Source organism: Octodon degus, unplaced genomic scaffold (genome assembly GCF_000260255.1).
Source record: "Octodon degus isolate 3935 unplaced genomic scaffold, OctDeg1.0 scaffold00001, whole genome shotgun sequence".
In the NCBI taxonomy this organism is placed as follows: domain Eukaryota; kingdom Metazoa; phylum Chordata; class Mammalia; order Rodentia; family Octodontidae; genus Octodon; species Octodon degus.
In genome coordinates this window covers 40,657,790-40,672,977 of record NW_004524577.1, presented here as the reverse complement: position 1 = coordinate 40,672,977, position 15,188 = coordinate 40,657,790, and the positions used below count along the sequence as shown (strand labels likewise).

General features: G+C 46.4%; 1 protein-coding gene across 1 annotated transcript; it reads right to left on the bottom strand.

Annotated features, from left to right (window-relative positions):
* Positions 1-6,158: 6,158 nt before the first annotated feature.
* On the bottom strand, positions 6,159-14,735 carry Mocs2 (molybdenum cofactor synthesis 2). The gene is made up of 7 exons (XM_004623105.2): positions 14,681-14,735; positions 14,308-14,429; positions 12,240-12,384; positions 9,664-9,791; positions 8,980-9,130; positions 8,012-8,135; positions 6,159-6,271 (listed from the first exon to the last, which is right to left on the bottom strand). Exons 3-7 carry the CDS (start codon positions 12,335-12,337, stop codon positions 6,203-6,205), a joined length of 570 nt encoding a protein of 189 aa, XP_004623162.1. The 5' UTR covers positions 12,338-12,384; positions 14,308-14,429; positions 14,681-14,735; the 3' UTR covers positions 6,159-6,202.
* Between the last annotated feature and the right edge of the window lie 453 nt (positions 14,736-15,188).

Here is a 15,188-nt window from a genome sequence, read left to right as displayed (position 1 = left end):
TTGGGGGCCTCCACCGTCTACTTTCTTCTCTCCATTTTTGAGCCTGTGCATCCTCTAGGAAGAACTCTGAAGAAAAGGGCAACAGGGACCTCTTCATGCTGGGACGCTGTGCACCTAAGGCTTTGGACAAGTCCTCAAGTTCTGTGACTGCCAGTGTCCCCGCTATTCCCGGGGGACTAGGCTGGGGCACAGGAGTGATGCTTTTAGTTTTACAAGCGTGACCTAGATTTCTGATGCACAGACGATCCTCCGAGCCTGTGACTTGAACAGGAATCCGCCTGCGTGCACGCCTGACACGACTGCGGGCTGCCTGGCCCCCGAGTGAGCACACGGGGCTGCTGGAGAAAGCGAGACAGCGGCACAACAGCCATAAAGTATCGGGGGTTTATGACAAACACAGCGTGGTATTTTCGCTAGTTAGGTGAGCCAGAGCCCAATTCGTTTAACAGCTGTGGATTCACTGTTTCACTCCAACAAAATTTTTATTTAAAAAGAAGTGGAGACTAGACATCACGCTGATAAAGGATATTTAATAAACTGTATTATGTGAATACTGCTAGGCTTTCAGTATACTTTACAACGCACATCTTCGCTCCTCCTTTATCCTGCCTCACCTTCCTTAGGTAAGTAGCAAGCCAAGGTCGCACCGAGCTTAGAACTCAGCTAGCCTCGGCCCAAGCTGCCTGTCTCATTAGTTTCCACAGAGCAGCTGGATCCCTGCAGCTGAGTCAGCACTGGTCTCCCCAGCGCTTATCACAGCGGGGTAGGGTTCTCCAGCCTTGAGCTGCTGCTGTCACTTTGGGTCAGGTGGTTTCCGTGGGGCAGGGGTGAAACACTCTCTAGCAGCATTGTGGCCTCTATCTAGCAGACGCCAGGTAACTGCCTCCTGCATCACGACAGTAATTAAATACCTCCAGATAGTGCCAAATGGCCCCCAGGAAGAGTTGTTCTCAAGCACTTTTAACCAAAATATTCATACAAAAAATTTTAAAATTATACATTTTTTCAAGTTGTATGTTTCATTCAGCTATACTTTTGTTTTAAAGTGAGTACTGGGCTTTAAACAGTGAATTTCCATTTCGTAAATGGTATACAGCGAAGGCGACAGAATATGGTGCAGGCTGTGAGTGGCTCCAACTCCGCTGCCTTGAAGACAGTGACAGAGCCTGAGGAAGACTCAGCGCCGAGGCTGCAACCTGTGCACCTCTCATCTAGGCAGCACAGCGAGAATTCCTCAGCTGCAGGTTTCCAGCTCGCAGTGCTTCTTATGGAATCGTGAAAGTTACCTATTAACTGTGAAAGACAAAAAAAAAAAAAAAAAAAAAAAAAAAACTAAAGCCCATTATGTCACATGAGTGGTGACGCAGAGAGCTATTTCAAAAGGTGTAATTTTTACTCTAGTTACCCTGATCAACTACAACCCAATGTGTGAAAATTTTTATACATTAAGGCAGCATTAAAAAGGCAGGGTTATGTAAACCTAGCCTCCTGACTCACCAGTCAGCACAAGAGGAACAATCAGATATACTTTTTTTAGGACTGTGTCCTTCATGTACATAAAATGCAAATGCCCATTTTAATCCACTTGAAAGATTAACTTAAATATTTACAGGTAGAAGATAAACATGGGGTCAAAATTTGCAACAAATGAAAATATTAACTAGTGATTTTAAAGAACAAAAATGTAGCCATCATGTAAATATAAAAGGAATCGTGTACTTGATTTTCTTGGGCAGGTTGAGTCATGATATAAATGTATATGTTGTTTAACTGTGTTAGAAATTGTATATTTAACATATTGTCTTGTTTTCTTCATAAATAATGCACGGGTCTTGGGTATCCAATTTGTTTTTTTTTTATGTGTGTGTGTGTGTGTGTGTTTGGCCTCCTTTTCTCACCACGGAAAGTGTAAAAATGAATGAATGTACACTGAGCGGCACACCTCAAGAAATGAAAATCAAATTGGAACAGTAATCAATCCAGACTAATAGCTTTTCTCTTAAGAACAAAATGAAACATTTTTACTTAAGTGTAAGCCACGCTTCATGCAACATTGTTGAATTAAAACTGGCTTGAAAATAAAGCTATTCTCTCTGGGTGTGGATGCTTCGAACTAATGCGTTTCACTATACACACCCTCTAACGGCTGGGTTTGGCTGCAGAATGCGCTTGAAATTCAGTTCTGCAGGATTAAGGATGTAACTAGAAAGAGCGCCGGTCTGGGAAGAAAACCAACCAGTTTTCTTAGTGCTGCAAGATGCACAAGCAGTCAGTCATCGTAGTTCCTACAGCAAGTAGGACGGTCTCAGTAGTGTAAAACTTGAATGTGCTGAGCTGACTGAAAAGCTAAAAGGCGCATCTCGGGGCCACAGCCGGTGGGGCTGCAGCGCTGGCCGGCGGCGGAGGGATGTGCGCCTGCCGGAGGAGCCGCCGGACCGCCCCAGGGCGGGCGTGGGCTCCGCGCATCCAGCCAGCTCGAGCGTTCTGGGAACGCTGCGCGCATTAAACTACAGCCTGTAGCGCCTGCTTTGGCGGCGTCTGTGTTCAAACACAACCTTAGAGCTGGGCATGCTTCGGGAGGCAACGGCAGGAGGACTGCAAGTTTGAGGCCAGCCTGAGCAACTTAACAGCTTAGCAAGACCCTGTCTCAATGACAAAACAAACAAACAAAACAAAACAAAACAAAAACAAAAAAAAACAACCCTGTTAGTTGTTTTGTTTTCAAAGAGCAATTTAGGAAATGCTGCTAAGCAAATAGGCTAAAGCTATCATTTTGTTCCACATAGTTGTAAAATAAGGTTTTTTTTTACTTTTTAAAGGCAATTCATTTCAAAAATTTTTATTTTTAGAAACTACAGCCTTAAAAATTCCTTTTATTATAACCCATTACTATTTTATTTTATTTTTTGTGGAACCAGGGATTGAACTCAGGCCCTTGTGCTTGCCAGGTAAGCGCTTATTCCACTGAGCCATCTCCCCAGGCCACCCTCCCCCCGTTACTATTTTAAACTAAGCCACCAACTAAAGATTGGATACCTTCTTATGCAAAATTTGGGTCTCATTTTCATTTAAGGTCTGTACCAGATTTATTTTAAAGAAAATTGCCAATAAACTTTTGTTCTGTGAAAAATCAAAACCAACGAAGTTGGTATTATAGCCCTGACTCTACTGCCCTCTGCTGGACAATCCCCATAACTACAGCACAAATCAATACCTTAACATAAAGTTCGGTGAAATGCCACAGGATTCGAAGTGGGGAAGGGATCCGGGACAAAAGTTAAAAGCTGTGAATCATTTATTTAGCCAAATGCATCGGTGAGTACTACTGTCACACACGTCACGCGTGTTTATTTGGGGACAGAAGTGTAACCCCAACAGCACTGGTGTTCATTCCATGAAGACGCAGGATTCAGGCTTGATAGAACACTGCAGGAAGGTAGCATTTAATCAGACTGAAATAAACAGGCCGCACAGCCCAGGGAGGTCTCAATCCAGCTGTCCAAGGCAGGACTGGCCCGCCAACGCCTGCAAGACGAAGCACGTGGAGGCCAGACGTGACTAGGCGAGGCGGTGCGCACCTGCAGGCCACGGTGGGCAGTGGGAGGGCCCAGGCGCTGCAGATCCCAAAAAGGCCAAGAGGAACAAGAAAAACCGGCTGGGCGGGGCAGGGCGGCGGGCCAGGCAGCAGCCTCGCAGCCACTAGGGACCTGCAGAAGGAAGGAGGGTCTGAATTCAAGCCAGAGCAGGGATCCCTTTCCTAATCCCGCTTCCCTAATCCCGTTTGCCCAATTCCAAGAATCTGAATCCCAACCATTGAATTCTTAATTATCCTTTTATTTTTTAAAAGACCTGCAAACAATACTGACTCAAATATCACCTCCAAGACCGACATACCTACAGAACACTTCCCTCACTGAACACCTGTTACTTTCATTTGAAAACTAAAACCTTTCCCATTTCGCTACCTGTTCAAAATACTTGAAGCTTACATAGGAATTTTCTGTGCTTAAGTGAACCCTTCCCAGGGTCATACTGGAAGTCGGGTCACCATTCCTCAGCGACTTGAGAAGGTGGGGAGCGTGCCATCAGCTGATGTCAGGATCGCAGGGGGCCAAGCTGCAAGGGCAGAGTACCAGACCAATCCAGCCCTGGATATCCCCACTACCAATGAACTACAGGAACTCACCGAGACCCTATTCGCTACAATCTTACCAGCATGCTAGGGCGTACCACCCTGGTTCCAGCAGGCCACAGGTGAAATCCTTCACTTCCTTCGTGGAAGCCTAAAAGCAAGCCAGTCTGGGTCCCAAACTTAAAGTCTCCCCAACGATATGACTCTTTACAAACGTGTTTTAAAAATGCTCTATGCTCTTTAAAAACATAATTACCCTGTATAAAGACCCACTAAAAATATTTGAGAAAACCTTGAAATCCATATACAGCACATATACACAGTTTAGATACTACAACACACATCTTATTAATTACAGAAATCACTCATTAACAGCAATAGAAACAGCCCATCAATTTAATGTGATCCAGGGCAATTGACTGCCCCACGGCCAGCCTGACCTCAAGTGGGGACAGGTTAAGGGCCAGCTGAAGAAAAGACTGCACTGAGTGGAGAGGTAAGGATGAGGCTGAGACCCTCCTCACTCGGGAAGGAAGCAGGACACAAATCTGCATGCCCGGGGTCCTGCGGCCCAGTCTGTTTGCATGGCCAGGGACATATCCCAAAGAAGAAGAGCCGGCCAAATAGCTCAGTGGATTAAAGCACCTGCTTAGGCAGACGGAGGGACTGGGGTTTGATTCCCAGCACCACCTGCCATGCCAGCCACACCCAAGGTGCGCTGAGCCGGCCAGAATGTGGGTGTAGGGGCGCACGCCTCTAATCCTAGTGCTGGGGAGGCTGGGACAGGAGTATCACTATGAGTCTGAGCTGTGTAGCGAGACGTGGCCAGCTCTCTCAGGGGCTCCTCCAGAAGGCGACCAAGGAGACAGCACAGGACAGCAAGCAGTAGTACTGGTACAGGGTGTAGCCTATCAAAAGGACCAAGGACTGCCAACACTGGATGCGGGCAAGGACACCGAGGGTGGAATCTAGAAGCTGACGCAGCTTTCCAGTCATGCAAGGGCCAACCATGGGCACAGGCTGCACAGCAGGGCTGCTGCAGGTGCCGGGCTTGGTCCTCCAGGCCGCCCTCAGGTTCACGGCTCTCACCTTTAATTCACTCGGACCCTTGGACTTCGTCCCTTTATGGCCTGGTTTCAAAGACACCACACTGTACTCCTCAAATATAGGTAATTTTTATTTGTTAAATATACCTCAATAGACTAGTAACTTTTTGTTTTTAAAAAGAGACTTACTCAAATCTATCCGGAGTACACTGGCTGATCAAACTATATCATTTAAGATAAAAATGCTTTTTAATATAAAAAATCTTACAGAATTTTTTGATGACTTCGTTAATGATTACGCTGCATAAGTATCCAGAAAAAAAGCCTCAAATACTTTACAAATCATATAATTTCCCTAATATTATTTTCCTTAATAAAATTTCAGTATAACAGTTATATAACATTTTAGCACAAAGCACACTGTTGTTTAACAATTTTATGCCGACCTGTATACTGATTAATAACTAATAAAATATGAAAAGCATGAGGGTACAGGCTCTAAAATATTAGAAGTCTCCATTTTAGATTCATCACAATTTAAAAAACAGAAATATACCATTTTTAAGCTTTTAAATCATGTAATTTATTTTTTAAATATGTAAATTCTGAAAATGTGTAACACGCAGTCTCCAAATTGGCTGACAGAGACTTGGCGGTCCCAGCAGCCCTTCTGGGGGGCGCCCGATGGAGCGCCCTGGTGTGCGGGCTGGCCGGCTCTCCAGCGGCTGGCGTGGGGCGGCTGGCGTGGGGCGGCGGGGCGGCGGGGCGCTGGGGGTCAGCACACGGGGGAGGAGGGAGGGGGGCTCCGCAGCGCAGGGCGGCTCCGCGCCTCTCCTTGCGCCTTCCCTGTCGCCAGCTTCCAGGCCCTTTGTATTTCTTTTGCCTGCTTGTTCTCCCACTTGACCCACTAAGAAAGCCTAAGAGATTGTGCTTCACTCAATTACCCTTTCTGTAGAATAAAAATCACGATGATCTATGAGGACAATTTTGCCGAACTGAAGATTTAATGCTTTAACGTATGTGCTCAATCACCAGCTGCCCAGAAACACTCTTTGTTTCTTTTCCAGGACGAGGACGACTCTCCATAGATTTCCTACGGAGCAGAACCGGAACAGGTATTCAGAAGAGGCGCGGCTAAGAAGTGACCATAAGATGCACTGAACAAATCAGACGGATCAAGCCCACACCTATTTCGGTCTGCGCACTCCACCCGTAACAGTCTGAGGCGCTGCAAGCACAGAGATGAGTCCGTCTGTCCCCTACCACAGGGACAGCGGCTCCCCGGGGGAGCCCCGGCCTCTCCAGGGGCGCGGAGGCCACGCGCAGCCACTCCTTCCTACTTTGCTGGGCCTGGATCCCCGTGCTCCGTTTCCCGACACACGTCTACACTGCCCGAGTTCTCGCGAGCTTGCTGCACTCTGGCCTGACAGGGCGCCCTCCGGCACGGTCCCTGGTGTGCTCGCCGCTGCGCACCCCGATGCTGACGGCTGCCCTCTCTGCACAGCCGCACCTCTTCCGGCCCCCCACGGACAGAAGGAGAAGAGAAGGCCAGCGAGTGGAACCCAAGGAGCAGGAACACGCCCGGAGGGCTCCCGCCCCAGCCTGCCCGGGCTGCCCGCTCTGCCCTGCCCTCCCTGCTGGAGTGGCTGCGGGGTGCAGGCCTGCCGCTCTCGTTGGCGCGCCCCCTGCTGCTCCCTTCCAGCCCGCCTCGGTGCACTGCAGCAGCCCTGTAAACCCGCCTTCCCGCTGAGCTCCGCAAGCTCCTTTCGCAGAGCTTGGTCTCTAAAATCCGAAACCTAAGGTATTCCGGCCGCTCTTCAAGGTCCATAAGTTCCTCTCGCTGGTCTGTCCCAGTGCCTGGGTGGAGACTGGGGGGGGGGGGCGCAGACCACTGCAGCCTCTACAGCCCCGGCCCGGGGCTCTGCATCTGACCCACCGAACCGTCCCCTATTCCTCCAACTCCCCAGCGTGCAGTGCTGCGGGGACTCTGGACTTAGACATGTGATCACCCACTCGAAATGCAGAACAACCCCAGGAGGAATGCAGCTATCCAGGGGGCGCGAAGGGTGCTCCCCCTCAGAATGCCTTCAGTCAAGGTCCACCTGCCCTTGACTGGTCCTGACTTATTAACAAACGAGCCAGAACCTCACACGTGTTTTTAAATCCGATCCCCACGCAGTTTTCTGAGTCAGTAACACCTTTCTACCCTCTTTTCTCCTCTCCCAGAAGAACAGTAGTGAAAGGCTTTTTCTACCTGAAAGAATTTCTATCTTAACCACCCGCTAAGTAGCCACGTGCTACTCCCACTCTTCAAAAGACCCTCTAACTGAAAAGAACCCTTAATCCCTGGGATGTGGCTGTCCAGGAACCAGGGGAACAGTCCACACTAGAACTCCACCTGCTACCACATGCAGGGACCTGCTCTGCGGCACAGCTCCTGGGGGACATGGACTTTCCACGTTTACCAGACTTGTAAAGAAGACACTACACAGGGGCTGCACCTCACACGTTCTATAGATAAGGCCCTGCGTTAACGAAGATCCATCAGAGCCAGCCATGGTGGTGCAAGCCTAATCCCAGCACTCGGGAAGCTGAGGCAGGAGGCTCGCTGTGAGCTCAAGGCCAGCCTGGGCTATGAAGTAAGTTCACGGCCAGCCTGAACTGCATAGCGAGACCCTGCTCTAAAAATGCAAATTCTCAAAAAAAATTTTTTTAAAAAAGGAAGGCCCATGAATGCAACTTGTGCATGTACTCCGATTCTCTACCCTTCATTTAAGAAGTCCTGAGAACAAGCATGGCCGCATAGCACCATGAGATATTTTCCTTCACTTACCTTTTTCCAAATGGGCACTCTGGCTTTTAGAGCATCAATAGCATAGCTCACGGCGGCTAGAGATGCGGCCCTGTGGGCTGAGGACACAGCAATAACTACGCTCGCCTCTGACACCGGCACTGAGCTGCGGGAAGGTACAGAAAGGAATTATGGTCCCCTCCTAATCTCCATCAAGGAACCTGCTGGAAAAGCAGGAAGGAAAATTCCAGTTACATATTTGGACTATATTATAGATTTATTTGACTTAAGCAACCAGTTTAGTAAAAGAACAAAAAAATCATCCCAGCTGCATTCAGCCAAGGGGCTCTCCAGCCAATGCGGCCCGTCTGTCAGCATTTAACCTCAGAGCATTTGTGAGAACCTGGAAGACGGAGCCCTTCGGCTGATCCAGCATGCATATGATTCCAACAGGCAAGGCGCGGTGCCAGGGAATGCCCAGAATACAAAGTCACTGCGTGACAAGCAGAACACAGGATTGAAAATAATAAATAGTGGTAGAATTGACGATACTCACTAATAAACTTACTGGTTACTAACAAAATATTGGTTAGTACTAAAAGTAGAGACATAAAAAAAAATAACACAACTGAAGTTGTCTTAAGTGCTATCTGTTAAAGTCTACAACTGTACTCTTTTCAGCGACAATTTAATGACTTCAAATTTTTAACAGACTCATAAGAAACAGTCCAAAGCACAAAACGATTGTCGCAAAGCCTCGAGGACTTTAGAAAACCTCCCCACGGGTACACAGGTCCAGGGCTACAAATCCTGCACGGCTGCACCCCACCGCAGCAAGAGGCAGTGAGGGATCGCTCACAGGACAACCCACAGCCACCTCCGCTGTCCACCAAAGCCATCCATGAGCCCTGCACTCCAAGGACCACAAAATTCCTAAGGAAGACTCCAGCATTCACAGAGAGATGGAAAACAACTATACTTAACTTCGAAATTGGTAAAGAAAGTCATACCCAAGTCTATGGAACACTGCTATGTGCTTTACCGGCCACTTCTGCCTAATGTCACCACAAATTTTTCTGATTTCATTTTCCGCCATTGGTATATACGCTTCATATTCTAAGCTAATGACTTTTTTCCCTTCAAAGTTATTTCTTGTAGTCCCTAAAAAGAAAAAAACACAAAACCCCTCACAAAATTAAAATAAAAATTTCCCATAATTTAGAAACAGCACATTAACAGAATAAAAAGCAAATGCTTAAGAATTACTTTGAAATTTTCCAAACAGAGACCTTAAGAAAACAAAAGCTAATTATTCTTGATAAACACTGATTAACCTTAAGGAAAACATTCAGATGAAAAAAACATGCTGTATTCCTTTTCTTAGTAACAGTTACCATTTGATATTTACAAGGAAAATATGTTCCTAGATTTATGTTGCAGCACATATTTTTCTCAACATTTGGAAAAAAATAGAACTTTCTTAGCTACGACCACTTCCAGATCTTTTTTGTGTCTTCTTATAGTTTAATCTGAAAGTTACTGAAACAAAACAAAAAAAGCTATGCTAAATCTACCTAGGTGATCTTGGTTTGTTCCACAATACCTTTAAGTCTTCTATTAACCCTGAGCATGGGAAGTGCTTGCTAGTTTCTAGTCTTGTGCAGTCAATAGATGCGGAGAAAATTTCAACTCACCTACAAATAAGGACACTGCGCCACACGCTGGAGAAATCACCAGCTGCGAGGCTTCGTCCACAGAAAGCTTGTCCGCTGTGCATTTTATTATGTCTCTGGATTTCTCTTCAGCTTCGCCCGTATCTTTCCTAGAAATAAGACATTACTTCATCTCACCTGAATGCTAGAAGCAAAGCTCTCGCCTGGCATGCGAGTTCCCTTTATCCTCCTTTCTACATAACACGTTAGGAGACAGGATTGGATGTGAAGGACAAACACAAGCAACCACAAGCTCTCGCGGGGCTGAGACGGGAGGGTGAGGGGTGCCCGAGGGGTGCCCGCAGTTCAGGGCTAGACTGAACTATACGGAGTGCCTGCCGCTAAATAAAACAAGACGCAATGGTAAACTTCTAGCCAAATTAGTCTATTCACAAGTAGCCCTAAAGAATCAGGTATTACATACAAATAAGTTCAGTATTCGCACAATCACTCAAATATAATCAATCTCATGTGTCCATTTACTTCAGTTCTGTAGCTGTTACTCCAATCACGGATACAGGTGAGACACTACCACTGTCACCCACAAATACTGTACAACCAAGGCCCCGGGACCCTCTTACTCTTTATCCAAAGAGGAAAGGGGCAGCATTGAAGTAGTGGAGATCCGATAGGAATGAGGCTCCGTTCAGAGCTTGCATCAGCCCAGCTACGTCACAGGGGCAGCGGGGAAGGGACTACACACCTACAGCATACTAACACCCCACACACTCGACCAACACACAACGTTGAATAATCTTCCTAATCTGAGAACTGCTACAGCGATCGCACTTCAAATAAACTGCACACATATTTCAGCAAAGTCTCCTGCTGTGCATTTTTCCTAAAATTCATCAAATATGATGACGCACTAAGGGCATCAGTACACACTCACAGATTCCTCTCCTCAGAAGCGTGTATTTGGATAAGAGAAGCAAAGTGGCAAAGGACCGCAGACCAGGATGCCTTGTGGGAATAAACAGGGTCTGAGACTGAGCTAAGAGAGAAGGAGCCGCAGAGGTTGCTCTGAAGAGGTGACAGGTAAAGCTGAGACCAGAAGGATGAGAAAGCTGTGAAGAAGCAACCACAGGCAGAGGGGAACTGGCAGCATGGAGGCTGGGGGGGACAAGGCAGAACACAATGGCCTCAGAAGGGAGCAGGAGCCTACGCACAGAGGGCAGGGAGAAAGGACAGCCTGTAGTCAGGAGGGCAGTGCACCCGAGGGAGGACAACAGACACTGGGAGGCTTCCCTGGAGCTGAAAGCTGAACGAAGGCTTGGAGAACGTCAGGACTCCCTCCCGGGTTCTCAGTCCAACGGTCATGTCCCTATCTCGTCCCATAACCAGAAAGCAGGACTGGTCCCGGGTCCCTGCATTCCAGGATGTTTCACCGACTGTCCACACCACTCGAGCTTCTGTCATGTCACCACAGGAACATCACAGTATGGCCACGCCCTGGCAGTTGCTGGGCGCGCTGTTCTTTCTTATTCCACGGCCTTTCAAGCTTTGTGCTTCAGTACGACATAGGTAACCCATGTAGGGTCTAGCAGCTGCAAGGCACAGAATTCCCAGCGTCTGACCACGGAAGACGGAAACCCAGCACGCTCAAGCAGCATGCAGTGTGAGTAATCTCCCCAGTCTGAGAACAGCTGTAGCCAGCGCACATCCGCAGAGCCCTAGGTCTCCGGTCCTGGGCCACGGTCCCTGGGAAAGGCAGGCTCGCCGAGGCGCGCAAGGCCCATCAGGCATCCCTGATGGCCTCTTTCTCTAATAGAAGCATGACCCCGCCGCTGAGTGTGAGAGCCACTGCTCATGTCAGACAAAGCTCCATCAAAGGTTCTTTTCATTGTAACTCGAGTTTTTATGCAGGGATGACTTATCTCCCTTGCTCTTTGGTTGACAACAAACCTTACCCTTTCTTTTTATACTTAAGGGAAGCAGGATCTCTTGCAGTATGGTAAAGTTCTTACACATCACCCTACCTAAATATAGACTAAGTGACCTGGAATGATGTAAATATGGTCATGAGATCACCTGCAGCGCAGATAAAACGGACTACAGTGAGCTTCCTTTTATGGCAAAGTGGCCTACTGACTCTCTAGCTGTGCAATTGGTCTATATTTCTTCATGTGCAAGAAGGGCACTATTTAAAGCCATTGTGTTTGTGAAAACACAGACTCCAGTAACAGGAATTCAAAGTTTGGCTCTGCCACTTATTGACGATGCGACAAAAAGGAACACTTTTAAATTTCTCTGAATTTCAGTTTTCCCACCAGCAATATGTGGATATTAAGACTCCATAGACTAATACTATGTCTGATACATAGAAAGATGCCAATAAACCATGTTAAATACAAAATTAATGTACTGAACTAGTATTACAATATGACAGAGTGGACTCAGAGATGGCGGGTAGGTAGCCGTAACTCCTTCTGCACCAACAGAGTCGCTGCATCAGTAAGGAACAGACTTACCCGGAATCTACTGTGCTAGCAAACTGCGCACGGGTTATCTGTACAATCCCTCTCCACGAGACTGGTTTAGGAAAAGGAACCACATACCCGCCTGGCTGGAAAGCATCACCCTCCACTGATGGGCGGGATGATGGCGATTTCATCTCCTGGCTGCAGCCGGAAGAGCTGATCTCCCAGCTCGACATACTCCTGACGAATGGCAAAGATAACCTGATTTTTAATGTCAGCCAATCTGCAAGAGAAAAAGTCTGATTAGAAGAGTGTATGATAAGGGCTGGGGAGACAGCTCAGTGACCTAAGCACCTACCTAGCAAGCACAAGTTTGCAAGTTTGATTCCCCAGGACTAGGGGGGAACAGTGTATGATAGACCTAGAAATTTTTCTGCTGCAACTAAAAATATTACATAAACACCATGGTCTCCAGCACGGTCTGCAAAGTTATTGACTCATTTTCTGTAGACAAATGAAATTATCCACCTACAAACACATTTATTCATTAGAGAAACACATTAGGCTGCAACGCCACTTTATTGACTGTTGTGTATGTTGAAAATTAAACAAACAAAACCAGACTGGAGGCAGTATTCAAACCAGGTCAAGAGAAAAGAGAAATTCCCAAATCAGTCTATTGTGGAGAACTGCCTGAACAACTCGCATTGAAAGAATAATTGTCTCCATTTTGGCTGAGCCTGACCCTATTTTCTTGTATTGATATGTACAGAACAGGTTAAGGCTTTTTCTTATCTTTTCTATTGGCTTTAAGCAATGTATACTGGTCTAATCGAGGTGTTGGTGGTAGTGTTTCCCTGATAACATACATCTGCTGCTCTTTAATGCAATCTGGGTTGAGACAGGACAGAGCCAATGCTCCACGCTGTCCACTGGGATAAAGATAGAGGCTATGACTTCCTAGGGCTTGCAAGATTACACACCAGAGCTAAAGCACCAGACCCCAAAACATTAGATACTGTCTCAATAGTATAATGCAAATTACTTTTTTTGCATATCCTTCTCTGCATAAGATAAATGCAGGCCTCCTACCTAGCACAGCTCACAGTACTAGCCTACTTCCTGCAATTCCCATTCATTCATCCTCAAGCCACTCTTCCTTCATAACTGAAAGAAACCAGGTTCGTCCCTGGGTCAGGGCCTTTGTTTCAGATAGCCATCGCCATGGTGGACTTAGGCTCCCTGGCTCCCCATAACTCTACATGCCTTTGTGCCTTGGGTTGCACTGAAAGTGGTAGACTGGAATTAACTTGATGGGATTACAAATATACGCTTCCTGGACCCAGAGGAGGACTAGGAAGAGCTCTCAACAGCCAATGGCCTTCTGTCTTACGTATAGTGGCAACCTAAGGACAGCGACTAAGTGTCCTGCAGTGCAGACATCTGCCTACAGATACAGGAAAAGCAAAACAGGATGGAGGTGCTGTGAGGGTTCCCTGACTGCTAGATAGAGCACTGCAGCTAGTTTTCCTTGGAACATGCAGTGCAGAGTCTGGGGTGCTGGGGACAGAGTCCTGGGCCTCCGACATGCTACATCCAATGCTCTGTCCCCGAGCAACCCAACCCCAATCAAGTCCTTGGAGTCCCAGGTTAAACACTCATACTGATTTCAGTGGCATTACTAGTTCATGAACGACCTCAAATAATTCACATTTATATTTTGTTCCAAAAAGATCTCAAAATCAGAATGAGAGTTGAAAAATTGGTTTCAAGGACCAAGAAAAAGATTACCAGACTCAAATTCAGCAGCATTTAGGGCTTGATTCATTGTTCTTTTAATTTTAGAAATTTCTATTCTGAGTGTTCTATCTGTCCGGCCCCCTAAGTGTTCTAGAGCAGGATAAAAAACAACAAGGCACATTTTAAGTAAAATTTGTAAAAAAGTCACTTAATGATATATAAATACAGAATCTACACTTTCACTATCCCACAAATTATGAAAATAACTATAAATTACATAACCGGGTTATCTGGGAGCATTTTAGTAAACTATCTTTAACCATCCTTAAGGAATTGAGCATTGCTAAATACTAGAATTTAAACTTTGAGAAGAAGTTTTGGAAACTACAACTAATAAATCATATTGAACAACTATTTTTCCGTATTACTTGCTTTATCTTATGTGTTATGCAAACATTTTAGCTACCCAGGATGCCGAGTTTCTAGCTCCTTCCACAGCTGCGAGACTTTTATTTCTTGCGGAACGGAAATCGTCTCGGAACGAACTCCTGCTATTTCAGCACTTTTTGCAAAATACAATACTTTGACCTGAAAAAGGAAAAAGAATGCTTTTAATAACTCGCACTTCTCGCCTCACTGCCCACGGTGAGCATCATTTTTCCAAATGTATCATTTTAATCAAAGACAAATTTTACATATTAGAGAAAATTAAATCCTCAATTCAGTTTTTGATTTTTTGTTTTGTTTTGTTTTGTTTTAAATACAATGTGGATTGATTTCTAACTGCTCCATGGTCCTAAATGTATCTCCTTAGAAAATGTTGTCTATTTCCAACTGACAAAATCATAGTGACTTTTAAAAACCTTCAGCAATGACCAAAATGTCTGAGCCAAGACGAATCATGCAAACAAAATAACCAAGTCATCAAATAACTTGCTTTCACAATCGCCGAGTGACCTTTGACGCCTGTCTACAATTACGTGGGACCCAGGTGCCAGGGACGAAGTGACTCAACACACAAAATCTGACATCTAAAAAATCAAGGGCACACACTAATGCTTCCTAGAAAAACCTGCGCAGCCGGCCCGACCACTGCACCGCGAAACACACACCAGCGGTCCCCAGGACAACTCGCTCCCCGCGAAACAATCGCGGCTCCACGGATAACGTAGCCTTGCAAAGCCACAGTGCAGCGCATCTCCGCGCAGGATTTCGTAAATGCATTTTAGAAATTATAGCAAGTACATAAAAGTAAGAAATAGATCGCCGTCAACGGAACAATCTGAAAGCGGGCCCGCAAGGGTCCAGGCGCCTCGCCAGCCCCAGGCCCGACCCCGCGCTGGCCTC

Bases quoted from the DNA above. Each gene is read 5' to 3' on its own strand.
- Mocs2 (XM_004623105.2), bottom strand. From the start codon at position 12,337: ATGTCGAGCTGGGAGATCAGCTCTTCCGGCTGCAGCCAGGAGATGAAA. The intron at 9,792-12,239 runs GTATGTGGTTCC...TCTTATTTCTAG, and splicing joins GATGCTTTCCAGCCAGGCGG to GAAAGATACGGGCGAAGCTG. The intron at 9,131-9,663 runs GTGAGTTGAAAT...TTTTCTTTTTAG, and splicing joins CGCAGTGTCCTTATTTGTAG to GGACTACAAGAAATAACTTT.